At 53.2% G+C, this 13,678-nt stretch overlaps 5 protein-coding genes across 5 annotated transcripts; 2 read left to right on the top strand and 3 right to left on the bottom strand.

The window, feature by feature from the left end:
* Window positions 1–552: 552 nt before the first annotated feature.
* On the top strand, window positions 553–2,976 carry E0L32_002968 (uncharacterized protein; the record flags this gene model as incomplete). The annotated part of the gene is made up of 4 exons (XM_031137215.1): window positions 553–728; window positions 778–1,109; window positions 1,175–1,656; window positions 1,720–2,976. 4 exons carry the CDS (start codon window positions 553–555, stop codon window positions 2,974–2,976), a joined length of 2,247 nt encoding a protein of 748 aa, XP_030999578.1.
* Window positions 2,977–3,125: 149 nt separating this feature from the next.
* E0L32_002967 (uncharacterized protein) lies at window positions 3,126–4,221 on the bottom strand (the record flags this gene model as incomplete). The annotated part of the gene is made up of 5 exons (XM_031137214.1): window positions 3,126–3,316; window positions 3,404–3,720; window positions 3,788–3,894; window positions 3,955–4,113; window positions 4,180–4,221. 5 exons carry the CDS (start codon window positions 4,219–4,221, stop codon window positions 3,126–3,128), a joined length of 816 nt encoding a protein of 271 aa, XP_030999577.1.
* A 1,571-nt stretch (window positions 4,222–5,792) lies between these two features.
* E0L32_002966 (uncharacterized protein) lies at window positions 5,793–7,363 on the bottom strand (the record flags this gene model as incomplete). Its single annotated transcript, XM_031137213.1, has 2 exons — window positions 5,793–7,174; window positions 7,231–7,363. The coding sequence occupies 2 exons, from the start codon at window positions 7,361–7,363 to the stop codon at window positions 5,793–5,795; spliced, it is 1,515 nt and encodes a 504-aa protein (XP_030999576.1).
* A 1,686-nt stretch (window positions 7,364–9,049) lies between these two features.
* On the top strand, window positions 9,050–10,354 carry E0L32_002965 (uncharacterized protein; the record flags this gene model as incomplete). The annotated part of the gene is made up of 1 exon (XM_031137212.1): window positions 9,050–10,354. The coding sequence occupies one exon, from the start codon at window positions 9,050–9,052 to the stop codon at window positions 10,352–10,354; it is 1,305 nt and encodes a 434-aa protein (XP_030999575.1).
* Window positions 10,355–10,453: 99 nt separating this feature from the next.
* Window positions 10,454–11,715, bottom strand: E0L32_002964 (uncharacterized protein; the record flags this gene model as incomplete). The annotated part of the gene is made up of 3 exons (XM_031137211.1): window positions 10,454–10,613; window positions 10,669–10,697; window positions 10,750–11,715. 3 exons carry the CDS (start codon window positions 11,713–11,715, stop codon window positions 10,454–10,456), a joined length of 1,155 nt encoding a protein of 384 aa, XP_030999574.1.
* Window positions 11,716–13,678: the final 1,963 nt, after the last annotated feature.

Below are 13,678 nucleotides of genomic sequence, written 5' to 3'. Positions count from 1 at the left end.
ACTACCAAGACGCTTGCCAGAGTCTACATCCGAATTACCTCTATAACTGGTCGGACAAACGAAATGCCCCTCCACTTTAGAGCCCTCCTAGCACAGAGGGAAGCTCAATTGATGTCTATGACATCAACAGAAGGGCCGTCACCGTGGCAGCCTTGAGATAGAAGTTATATCAGAATCGGAGAATGGTAGGATGGAAAGCCAAGGCTAGCATTAGAGGAACAACGAATACAACCCGACCCTCGTCTCCTTTCATCCGTCTCACGCGGCCTAGCGTGATGGGCTGGTTCATAGTCATCGTGCTCGTCCACTTACTGCATAAGTGGAGGTCGAGGTTCGTGGTGACGAATCAGTCACCGTGCTTTGCTCACACCGCGATAACTTGTACTATGGCACAGGATCTCTAGGTTGTACAAGGCAGGGAGCCATCATGATTTGCTTCAGGCATCTTTGGTCCTCTCTAAACGGCGGGGTTAGGCTTGGCGAGTGGAACTTTGCGCATGATCTTCTTCAGCTCATTGCTAACTTGGGACAATTCAAACGCATCGTTTCGTCATGATTGGTCTGGCCATCTTCGGCGGAGATCGATTGCTCCGCGCTTATGCAGATCAGCTGAAAGACATGGATCCGCGAAAACACGTCTCAAGCCCCATTACGAGCTGTTCCTTTTGCTCTTCTGTATCACCAAAGGTGAAGCGAGTGGCGCTCGAAAGAGATGTTGTGCAAAGCTTGTGCGTCCATCCCGCTGGACTTGTTCCTACCGCTGCAGGGCAGCCACAGGCGCTTCAAGAACGGCAAAGCATGGCACTGCGCCTACATGCACACGCCGGGCGCGGACGGCCCCGCAAAGCTCGCCGCGTCTGCCAGTGCCGGGTGCCCGATGTGCAAGATCCTTGTGGCTGCCCTCGACGCCGCGGAGCCGTTTTGGGCTATTGGAGGAGCCTTCACGAGCCGCGGCCATAACATGCTCCTCAACAGGACGGGTAACCAGTCGGGCCCACCTCCGGAGGGAATCACCATGGTGGTCCGAAACGAGGGCGAGCTCATCGTTGCCGATGGTCAGAAACAAGCCGGTCTGTATTGGAAGTACGGAGAGTATGGGCAGGCAAGGGGTGAGTCCATTCATCCAGGCGCTGGATCCGAATAATCGGCCGTGACACTAAATCAATGCCCATAGAGGCTGTCAACGAGACGGCGGACTGTGAAGCGAACATGAAATTGGCATATTCCTGGCTTAGCATGTGCCTCTATGAACACGACACGTGTGGTATCGACAGTGACGACGAGTTCCTTCCGGCAAGGCTCATTGACTTGGGCGACCCCGGCCATGATGAAGTCGCTCCGCGGCTCGTTGAGACTAAGGGCGAATCATGCATGATGCAGCAGCGACAATACATCACCCTGAGTTACTGCTGGGGTACTGACCGAGGAAAGACTGTCCCCAAGACAGTTCGTGATAACCTGCAGGATCACCTGCACGGCATCAGCCTCATGTCGTTGCCCAAAACCTTCCGAGACGCGATGTCGGTTGTGAAGGAACTTGGATACCGTTATATATGGATCGACTCTCTGTGCATTGTGCAGGATGACCGGCAGGACTTTGAGCGAGAGTGCAGTCAAATGCATCTCGTGTACTCGCAAGCACAATGCACCATCGTGGTAAGCAACCCACAGCCATGGCCTGAGCTTTTACTGCCACAGTATTGACTAGTCTGATTCAAGGCAGCGGACTCTCCGGATGGTGACGGCGGCTGTTTTCTTCCGCGCGATGTCGACGGCATCCGGCCTCTTAGTCTGACGCTGAAGAACATGAACATACAGTATCAGAGGATCGGGATCATGGACATCATATTCGGACGCTTCGACAACGACCCGGACTCTGGATCAGTCACCATATACCCCAACTTCGGTCCTTGGATCAAGTCCGTTGAGCGAGGCCCCGTCTTTCGTCGTGGCTGGTGTTTGCAGGAACGGGAGCTCAGCCCTCGGGTACTGCATTACACACACAACCGTCTGCTCTGGGAGTGTCGGGAATGCAACGCCGCCGAGGACAGCCGACACATGGACAAGAAGGAGACCACGAATCCGCAGATGGCTGGCCATCTGTCCACGAATCGGGTGATGGATACCCAGGGCACTTACACATACTCGAACACCCCGAACCGCGTCAAGGCGCAGATCCACAAGTGGGACCATCTCGTGGAGATGTTCTCCCGGCGGCAGCTGTCGGTGCCCACGGACAAACTTCCCGCTGTGTCCGGTCTAGCGGCCCTGTTTCACTCGCGCAGCTCGGGCGAAGACACGTACCTGGCGGGAATCTGGAAGAGCAATATCCTCAAGGGCATCGCCTGGATCCCCAAGAGGCCCTCGCCTCCCATCCCGCTTCGCGCGAGCGAATGGCCGCCGCCGCCCGCGGACGGCGGATCTCCGTCCTGGTCGTGGGCTTCTCACAGCGGCGAGGTTGTGCACTGCGGCGAGTCGTGGTACAGCACCGGGTGGGGCTCTGTGATTGGAGAAGACGGCAAGGAGACATGGGCCAGGTTACCGCTCGAAGTTGAGGTCCTAGACGAGAGCGTCCAACACGCAAGTGAAGACATGTTTGGCCGTGTCTCTGGCGGCTCGCTTGTTCTGAGTGGCTGGACAGCGAGATTGACGCTCTCAGAGGATGACTGGGTGGCTGTTGAAGAGGGTGTGTCACCCATCTCTAATAAGCAATACTTCCACAAAGGGTACAACGTATGCGTTTATTTCGATGAGGATATCGATTGTCTCCCGGCTACCGACTTTCTTATCTTACAGTTGGGCAACGGGAAGAGTGCGCGAGGCACTCATTCGAGAGCAAATAACGGCCTAGTTCTTTTGAGGAGTTCAGGGGGACGGGAAGCATATCGACGAGTGGGCCTATTTGATCTGACTGGCCAGAAAGCTCAAATCGCTTTCCTAGATGTCCGGACAAGGAAGGAAGTGAGGATAGAGTGAGCGTACACTGTCAACAACTACCAAGCTATCTCGCTGCCTAAAATGTTGACTGGCCTATCTCGTTTTTAAGATTTTCGAGATCCAAGAGAATAAAGCTCCCACTAAACCATGGCAGTTCTATGAGTCCTCTGCACGGTCCTCTATTCCTGCTATAGCCACTCCTTGTTTCCGTGATGCGATAGAAATGCGCCGCCATCTCCATTGTCCAAGCTACTCTTTTCGACCACATTAAGGACGCTTCTGACAGCTTCCGAAGGGGATGAAGGACCCTTGAAGTGCGGTGCATATTGTTGAAACTTGACCATCAAGGCCATACTGATCTTCATCTGTTCCGGTGTTGCTGTTGATGAGAAGTTAGTACAATAGTGTTCAAAGATATGAGAGGTGTGAAGATGAAGGAATGGGGGATCTGGACTCTGTCACGTACGCGGTTCAAGCTTAGTGTTAATTACCCCTGGGGAGATGCTCAGGAACAAAATGCCGTCCTTCTTGTACTGGGCGCTGAATTTGGCATTGATCATGTTCATCGCGGCCTTGCTTGAACTGTAGAGTGGCGACGTTTCGACCTCGAACGCTCTCACCGGCTCCAGATCAGCCAGCCCAGAGCTGAGGCACACGACCTTCTTGACACTGCCCTTAAGTATCATGGGTATGAACAGGCTGTAGAGGTTGATATTGCCAAGCACGTTGGTATCCATTACTTTATGGAACCGCTCGGCGAGCTCGTGACGTTGGGTTGTCGCCCTGGAGAGCAGACACGTCATCATTTGAATAGTATTTGCGACTCTCTTGAGATGGAACTGAGCCATACAGCTCTCCTATGGTACTGAACTCATCCCAGGTCGGAATATAGCCGGCATTGGCTATGAGGTAGTCAAGGCCACCACCCGTGATGGCAGCTGTATTAGTCGCAGCTTTCTAAGGTCAGGCTATTAGCAAATGGTGCGTGCTCACTCAGTTGAGTGGCTCGGTCTTTACCTGAAGGGAGGCATAATCAGTTATATCGGCCTCCAGGATCTTCACGTTTTGGCGGCTGCCCAGCTCTTCTGCCACCCTTTTCTCCGTCGATGCCTTATCGCGAACAAGTCCAATGACAGTGTTCTTGTTGTCGTCGGAGGTTTGTTTCAGGAATTCCCACTGCCCGCACGCGAAACGATTAGACCTGATCACAATCACTATGGGCATTGACTCGATGGCACTTACACCCAGGCCCCTCGAAACTCCTGTAATGACGTAGCTAGGCATGTTTCAGATTGTGAGTGGGAGATACAATTTGTCTTCTTGCGAGCATACAACAAAGCAGTGGATTGCGTGGTCGGTTGTAATCTCTAGGATAGGTGGCAGACTCGGTATTTAAATAAAGCAGACGACCGAGTTTTCAAAGTGATTTGGCACGTCTTGAAGCATTGGGAGCAGAGAGCTTAGACATCACGAGCGGCGACAATAGGAGGCGGCATTCAACTTCGATCCCTGGTCCGTCGGATCAAGTGATTTGATTCAACCCGAAGCCGTTCTGATTTCCAGATACGGAAGGCGCAGGTCTTGGCGCGGTCTCCACAGATTCCGGTATCCTTCAACCGCTGCTGACAAATGTCGACTTGTGTCAACGTGATGGCTGTTTATACAATGTTTCCTCAATCATTGCCGGTGTTCACACAGATGACTACAAACGCCGAGAGCCAGAATTAGACTCGTTAACTTCATCGGATAGATGACCCCGCTGGAGGCATGTCGATGCATACTGTGCGGTTCATCCACTGCGTCGATCCTTCAGCTGGACTGCCGGCCGAAGCCCAGCGCCAGTCGCGCTCGCACGCAGCTCGGATAGCACACGCAAGGTCTAGACAACTCCGAACCGCTAGATATCAGTCACTGACGGCAGAGAAGGATACGGGGCAGCCCAAAGAGGGACTGGCCGCGAACAGCCAGACCGGCCATACAGTGCCAGCCGCACAGAAGGCACTTGCGCGATGGTCACCAGCTTTTTCGCCCAGCCCCGTCAACTTGCCGTCTTCTGATCCCATTGATCCGTTCTCAAGTCTTCCTTTTACTTTCAAACGAGTGGACAGCTTTCTGCTGTATCACTGTACGTCCCAAGCATCCTCAATATAGACAGTTTGAATTCCCTTGTCTGGTCGATTTGCTTACCATTCCCCCCTGCAGATGTGCAAGCCTTACAGACCTGTACTCCCATGGCGCATATGAGGTGTGGCAATATCATGGACATGCACAATCGCGTGAGAAGGTCAGGCACAGAGTGGGTCCGGATGTTACAGGCCGACGCCGGCTTCTACCAAGGCGTCATCCTCCTCGCCTGCCGTCATCTCGCCTGGAATGACTACCACGCACCGTATTTTACACAGCTGGCAGCAGAGTACAAAGTCTTGTGCATTCAGTCTCTTAGAAAGGACCTTGCCTCGGATGCTACGGCTTCCAAGGATCTGATCATTGCCAAGATGTTGGCACTAACCTTCGATGAGGTGAGGAGTGATAAAGCATTGGCTACATGTAGTTAGAGCCTTGTATGTGCTGATCTGCATAGTATGTACTCGACGACTTCGTCACGGCTCGACGCCACATAGAAGCTGCGGCAGCTCTGACAAGTTTGGCTGGTGGATCTGAATCCCTTGGCTCGAACGGGTTTCTGAGGGATGTTTTGGGCCGGTTCATCCAGGATCAGAGGCTTCGAGGCCTTGAGCCAGTCCCGCACTTAGGCTCATAATTAAGACATCTATGATCGCCCGGTCTATTGGATGATATTGTACAGTATTGATTTGCTGGCAAGCCTCATCCCGTGGACAGTCATTGTGAAGAGGTCAGTTGCCCTTCGCGTCTTCGTCCTGCTTCCTCCACGTCGCAGCAAATTTCCATTGGACAACTATGCCACCTAGAGAGACAACCTGAACAATAGCACAGACAGTGAAAGCTATGCCAACCCCTATACCATCGACCATAGGCATGATAAAGCTGGTCCCTCCCGCAGCGAGAAGACACCTCGCCAGGTTGAGACTTGCACTGGCTGCTGCACTCTGGCTGGAGAAGACATCGACTAGATACGTCATAACGACAGACTGCATCGACACAGCTGTCCATCCCGTGACGAAAGTCGACACGATTGGCACCGCGATAGGCACACGCTCTGGATACTCGACGGTCCAGCCAAAGAGCAGGATGGACAGGCCTTGGATGCAGGCGAATACGGGCACAAGCCGTAGGCGGGCCTTTTCGATGGGAAAGTCGGAGATATCATCGGTGGCTTCTTGCTCGGAGACAGACAAGTTGTTCTCTATGTGAGCGGCGCGACTTTCGTGCTTGGCTTTTACCCGACGATAATCGACGTCAAGGATTTTGCCCGTGATGAGGGTTCCAATCATCGATCCCACACCATTCGCTATAAATGTCAAACCGATTTCGGTCTCTGTGAGATGGTATCGGTCCTCGAATAGCGTTGACATGGCCGTGATGCTCATCTGCCAGACGGCGTAGTAGACTGCCAGGCACATGATGATAGGTGCGGCTGACCTTTTCGTCAGAATTCGTAAAGGCCCGAGGAGGTCAACATGTTTCCGAGCCGTGGCGTCCGTTGCGGCTTCCCGTCTCCATGGAACCTTGGTGCTCTTCTGATAAAGCCCAAGTGGATATCTTGTCAAAAGATTCGATGGCCTCAAGCTACCATTTCCGACGACTGATCGTAGGGTCTCTGGCAGAAGCACGATCAGGCACAGCAGAAAGACTCCGCTGTAGATCGCCAAGAACCAAAAGATGGACCGCCAGCCCAGGGATCCCGCCAGGGCTCCTCCAATCACCGGCCCTATGGCAACCGGTACGAGCAGTCCCGCTTGGAAAATGCCCATAAACCCTCCACGTTCGGCACGAGTCGTTATGTCCCCGATGACGCCGGAGCCTATGGCGATGGTGCTGGCACTTCCCGTGCTTTGTAGGCATCGAAGGACCAGGACAGTGGCGTAGTTCTTGGCCAGGGCGAGACCGACGCAGGCACCAAGGAAGACTACGAAGGTGCAGCAGTAGGCCAGCCGGCGCCCTCGGACATCAGAAATCGGGCCCCAGAGGCTCGGTGCCAGGCCTTGAAAAATGAGGTAGGTCGTGACCGTGAGGTTGACAAGCTCGACAGAGACGTTGAGGTCGTCGGCGATCGTCGGGAGGGCGGGGAAGTAGATGTTGGACGCAAAGCCGGAGACTTGTTCAAGGTCAGCTAAGGAGGGCAGATGGTGGATCCGAGATGCTTGAACATACAAGTCGCGGCGGTAGAGATGATGAGAACAATCAGAGCCTTTTGCCGCTTGTCAAAGATGCTGTAAGGCTCGTCAGGTGCGGTAATGGAACCGGCATCAGCGGGTTGCCTGCCTGGCTCCTCTGTTGAGGCCATGTAGACGCTGAAGATTAAGAGGGATAGAAGACCTCAATTGAATGTGCAGCTTGTTGAATGATGTCAATGGAAATCGCTGTGGTTTTCGGTCTCAGCGCGGCTATGTAGATTTGACTATTGGAAAGGGGGGATAGATGACGAAACGGCAATATTCAAGAGCATTTACACGGTTCTTCACGGACAGTCACAAGTATGTGCAGTTTTGCAGGCCTTATATGCAGATGCAAACGTCAGGATTTGAGATGTGTGGGTTCTCTCAACTCCGGTACATGCTGGAAAGCGTCTAGTGGGATAGGAGACCATTCTCAGCTCCGTTTCAAGAATTTGCTCCGACACTCTTAGCGCATTGTTCAAAATCCAGTAGGGTATGGCTAATTCAAACAGTGGGCAAAACAGGGACACGTGAAAAATATGAGTTATTGTTCTAGGTCATGAAGACTCTTCAGTCTGTTTTACGGACGATACCCAAGAGATGGAACTACCGCTGGAACTGGTCAAAGAGAGAGGAAGAAAAGATCTAATTACAGGTTATGCCTTAGCCACTTGGTGCCCTGTTATCTACTCCGGAAGACTCAGACAACATAGTACATGCCTCGTCTAGCGATATGACATGCAACGGCATCTTTCTCAGATGCGCGAGAAGGCGTTCTCTAGATTGATGAGCTACGCTATCCCCGGGCAACTCCAGCACGTTATCGGCAATGACGTAGATTTTGTAGTCCAAATCAAACAGATGATATATGGTGCTCATCACGGCGGCGGAGAGGCTTAACCCCGACTGATGACTTGGTCAGACTCGAAGTCGCGGATGGGAATGTAGTTTTGCATCTTACAAGAACGACTGTGTCGATGTTCTGCGCCCTGAGGATTTGGTGAAGGCCATTTCCAGTCCCGGCATGCCATCTGGTTTTTTGAAGTTCAATGTCTTGCTCGTCCATTTGGAAGCGAGAGTCAATCCGCACATCATGAGACCCTTTCTCGAACGTCCCAAAGGTCTTGATCGAGTCTGCAAACGGAGAAGATTTGTCTAGCTCATGTTGTTCTCTCGTTGAAAAGTAGAGTGTCGTGAAAATTGTCAGTGGCTTCGGCTCCTGTTGGTGGATAGAGTTGTTCCATTTGACACAGCTAGAGATGAACTGTTGGCCACTTGGTGTTTTCTCGACTGCTTCCATCAAGATAGACATAAAGTCTAGATTGAGGACCGCGAAGTCCTTACCGAAGCCTTGAGGTGGCATATGATTGAGATGCAGTCATGGAGCCGTCGGCCGCTCAGGACAGGAGAAGCTGGGGTTGCTGAACAAGATAAATGCCAAAAGACAGGCTTGGAATAATACTGTACGTAGAGATAAACACTGCGTAGATAAGTCTGTCATGTTCGAACCCCCCGGCCCACTGGTCTCTTGCCTCACCGGATCATTCCGCCATCCAGTACCATGTGGTCAACAAAGTCCGGCATGTTCTCTCAACTCCGGGACCCTCACACAAGGATTAACCAGTAAACTTGTGCCCGCCCCGGTCAATCCCGGCGGGAGCCCCGCATTCCAGGTAGCACTAGCGGAGTTCAGATTCATGGTTCAACTCTGGCATTGACGTACGGAGTACGTTCACATCATTCATTCTCACTTGCCCCGACCGCCACTGTCGCATTGTGACTGCCGAACGTAATCTCGGTGTGATGCAACAACTATGCGGAAGTTGAGATATAGCGCCTCTCGGCAAAAGTCTTGCCAACAATGCTCCATCGCCAAGGCCAAATGCGACCGCAACAGAGAACGCTGCTCGCGTTGCGTCGAAAGAAACGTGCCTTGCGTCTATCCAGCCGTATCATCGCCATTACGACGCAATGATAGCACAACGAGCCCGGCTCCCCCGGCTCCTGGATCTTCTCCAGCCACACCAAACCAGCTGTTTGCTCATAATGCCACGCTACCAACGAGCATCGATGAAGTTGCTTTGGGAAACAACTCAGACAGGCCGATGAGCGATGACACATCCGTGACCTTCAGTCCGCCGATCTTCGCGGAACACATCTCTCCAAAAGCTCCGACGAGCTCCGGCCACCCTCCCGAGCGACCTGAGACGGTAGACTTTTCCCTTGTCAGGCTCATCTGCCCTATCGATGCGGAACAGATCAGCAATCGGTGGCTGAACACGTATGTTCCCGCCCCCGGACAAAGAGTAAAAGTCTATCCTACCGGCACTACCGTCTTTCTTCGGAGCATACTGCACTCGTACGCTAGTATGAGTGCCTCTGGTCGGAACTATCCTCCTTTTGTTCATTCTGTTCAGACGGCTGGAACTGCGGCCAAGGCGCCCCTGTCGACCTGCCTCAGCCTGGTGAGGGCTTGCGAGCGACCGTTACCTGGTAGTGAAGATGCCGTCTTGGACTTGCTCAAGGGCCAGATGAGCGCCATCGTCGATGGCTACAGCACTTATGATCAGCCAACCTTGACAGCGGCTTTTCAGGCCTACCTCATATACTGCCTGATGCTGTACTTTATCTTCGAGACCGAGTCCAAGTCGTTCCTACGACAGGCCATAGTCAACATCCAAATGCTTGCGTCATCAAGCGCCAAGCAGGGGCTTATGTGTGTTGCGGAGATGCAGCACTCCCGCCCCAGCTGGGAGGAGTGGATTATCGCCGAATCCAAGAGGCGGTCCCTCTACACCATGTATCTCCTCGACAGCCTACTCTTGATCGAGGACGGCCTCACCCCGTTTCTCGGCATCGAGCTACAAGGGCTCTTGGCCCCTGCGCGGAGGTCCTTATGGGACGCGCAGGATCGCCACACTTGGGAGAGAGCTTATAATAGGCACTTGGCAGATTGGCCTGATGCCCATTTCCGTATTGACGAGCTGTGGAACTTGGCTCCGGGTGCAGACGTGGCTACGAGAGACGAGAGGATACGAAGGATACGACTGTGGCTGGAGGATGTGGATAACTACGGGACGATGATGTACTCGATTACGAGTGCTGCGCATGGAATCTAGGTCTATTCAGCCGTCTTGTCTCACGCCCATATTGAGAATGCAAAACGAACCCTTGACCTAACTATCCGCTGGCATGAACAGCATCAATCACCTCAAAGGTTACTTTTCCAGCTTAGCACGCATCATTTCGACTGCCTCGTCTCGAGCCTTCTTGTTATCAAAGTCAATGATAAAGTCCCATCGCTGTAGTAGTTTGTGCTTCAGGCTTCCCAGGTCGAGCCCATCGGGCCCTCTTCCAGTCATGATCACTCCAGTCTCCCTACTCGATTCGACAATGCGCTGCGTACGTGGCCGGCGGACCTGATCATACACACTCAAAGCTACGAGAGCTTCGGAGGGGGTTCTGGCACGCCCGAGCAGCGTGGATAAGATCAGGGTGTCTTCTAGCGACATACCGCAGCCAGAACCCTGCCAGGGTGTGGTGCATCTCCCATAATGCAAAGTGGCCCCGATACATAGGTGCGAGCAGGTGGATGGTCCCACAAGTACATGGCCGGCTGCTGGGGCTGATCACAGAGCAGCTCCTTGACAGCTTTGTTCAGAGACGGCGGCCAGTCCTGATATAGCTTCAAAATCTCTTCGGAGCTCGCCATCCGGTGCCACTGCTCTGACGTCTTGGCATCCTCATCCACGGCGCAGAGCACGATCTGCACAAGAGAGCCCTCGTTCAGGACATTGTGCAGGAGATATGTCCCGTCGCCGACCCACGCATGCTCGCGCGCATTGTCGGCATCGATCAGCCATTCATCGAAGCTCGCTCTGGCCTCTGCGTACGGCTTGAGGGCCATAACTGCCCACCATCCCGCGTTGCGCGGGCTTGCGGCAGGGTCATCCTCGCCCAGGATGATCTTGCGCACCTTGCTGTGGATCCCGTCCGCGCCGACAAGGATGTCGCACTCGTGGGTAGTGCCGTCGACGAAATGCAGCGTTGCGGGTGCGTCATCGCCAGCCCTCTCGACCCGCACGAGCTTTTTGGAAACATGCATGCGGGCGGCGGGCGCTCCGGCGAGGAGCTCCCGCAGGAACGCCGCGCGGTGCACGATGCTCGTCAGCCGCCGGCCGTCGTCGTCTCGCGCCTCGTCGATCATGCTGTTCCGGAATTCGCCCTGCGCGAGCATGGCGCGCACTCCCCTCTGGGCCACCGCCCCGGCGCGCTCGAGGCACTGGGCTGCGGAGGACCCGATGAGGTCCAGCGCTGCGAGGCCGTTGCGAGCGACCCCGATTGCGGCGCCGGCCTCTTTGAATTCGGCGGCGGACTCGAAGATGTGAACGTCCAGGTGGGGGCGCTGGAGCAGGGCGTGGAAGAGCGAGGCGCCGGCGATGCCGCCGCCGACGATGGCGACTCGGATGGGTTCTGACATGTCGGGAGAGCAACGAAGATTTTTGGGTGTGGTTGTTGAGAGATTCGTTGATGTGAGAAATCGGGCAAGCTATGTTCGCTTTTCGATTTATACGTTTCTGGAGGGGGGCTTGGAGATCGTTTTATATGTAGATGATCGATCCTTCTTGGTCCTTTGGCGGAGCGGCCTAACCCGGACGAGGTCAAGATTTGCGGCAGAGATCCTACAAGTAAGCACTACATAAGCAGGTAGGTTCGCTTACCTATGGAGAGCACAGCTTCGGTTCTCACCACCAAACGATGATAAGGTCCGGCAGGTATGTTAATTGTTTAATCATCATGTCCTGTATTTGAAGATGTCTCTCAAGCCGAGTGGAAATGGAGGCTGCTGATGTTCTCTTTCAAGAGCGCAAATAAACATTAATCATCCTTGGCATCAACTTCCCCCTTCTAGGCGAATACATCCATGGCGGGTAGCCTTCATCAAGAGGAGGCAATAGCTCGCTTGCAGATAGCTTATGGCACTCACGGCTTCCAAGGTGAAGGGTTTTCCAGGTTGCTATTGTTTGGGTGTTGAGTTCACGTGCACATGACGACTTCAGTCCAGGGACTTCACAAATAATGGATGAAGGGCATCCTCGTGTGTTTGTGTGTCTTGCTCAAATACTCGTCGAGTGTCAGGGCTTGTACAAGATCACAGCATCCAGCGAGTCATTTCACATAATGGCAGGAGAGTGATCTACTGTGTGAGTGTTCCACGCGTGGTTCTGTCACAGTAAGGCAACGGAGGCTCACGAAATGATCCAGTCACAGTGTTCCTAAGACAAGGTCAACGATATGGATGATGATTGGATTTTCTCAAAATTTGAATCGCTAATTAATGCTAAGAGTAAAAAAGCTCATATTCCCACGGAAAGCACCCGTATCAACAACTCCCATCCCCTCCAAAAGTCCACCATTACTCTCCCCTCCCCTGAACTTCAACGTATGTGGCCTCTGAATAGTCGACTAGGAATCGAATCCAATGCCCTCTGTCATGGCACGTTGACAGATCCAATGCCGAAGAAATCGTATGTCCGGCTGTTGCAAACGCCGTAGTTAAACGCGCCCATAGCATTTGATGACACAGGTAGAGCATATCCTGAATTCCAATTCGACTTTGTTGGCACAAGTGCAACGATCGCAGTCGCATGGCCACTTATTGACATTCTTGCAGTCCACTCTCTGTCCGCGTCCGCGCTCCTGGAATGGTCCAGCCCCGGTTCTTTGGCTGGCGTGGTCGGTCTGCTGCTTCGTGGTAGGCATTGTGAGGATGGTTTCTCGGTTTTTTTTGTGGGTTTTTTTGCTTCAAAAGAAAACTCAACGGTGAATTGAAATGCAAATCTGAGGTGCTTGTGTTACGAAACGAACCTAGATGTAGCCATATGAGAAAGAGCGGCCATTTATATATGTTGTTCCTCCACAGGGAACGTGAATCAAGCTGTGACGACGACAGCTGTGATTCAGCTATCGCACCTATTCACAGCCTCATTTCACATGCTCACACGCATACAAGGCTGAAGTGAATGGGCCACAACATGATCAGCACCTTGATGGGGCAAGAGCATCACGATGGGGTTCTCGCAGCACTGGGTCACGGCAGTGCTTCTTCTTATTACGAGCGATCAATGTGAAGTTCCTCAAGCTCCGGTCAAGCACACACAGTGACTGGAATACACCAACAATCAGAAGAACGAAGAGCAAGTTTGTCTTGGCTGTGACACGCAACGTCGGAGGGCGTTTGTGATAGATACCTGGCTGTGATTCAACTGCTTGCCACAGAGTTGGTGACTCGATTGCTTCACTGGACCTCAAGAAGATGAGCATTCGAGCAAGACCCTGTACTTGCTTATCTCAGCCCCCAATCAACGTCATAGAGAGTCGGACTGGATGGTGCCCTACGTAGGCATAGCGCAGTATGCCGTAGAGCTCTCTATGTGGTTTGT

The sequence above is a fragment of the Thyridium curvatum genome (genome assembly GCF_004353045.1).
Source record: "Thyridium curvatum strain D216 chromosome Unknown NODE_12_length_601061_cov_81.036774, whole genome shotgun sequence".
Classification (NCBI taxonomy): Eukaryota; Fungi; Ascomycota; class Sordariomycetes; order Thyridiales; family Thyridiaceae; genus Thyridium; species Thyridium curvatum.
This window is presented reverse-complemented; position numbering and strand designations above follow the sequence as displayed.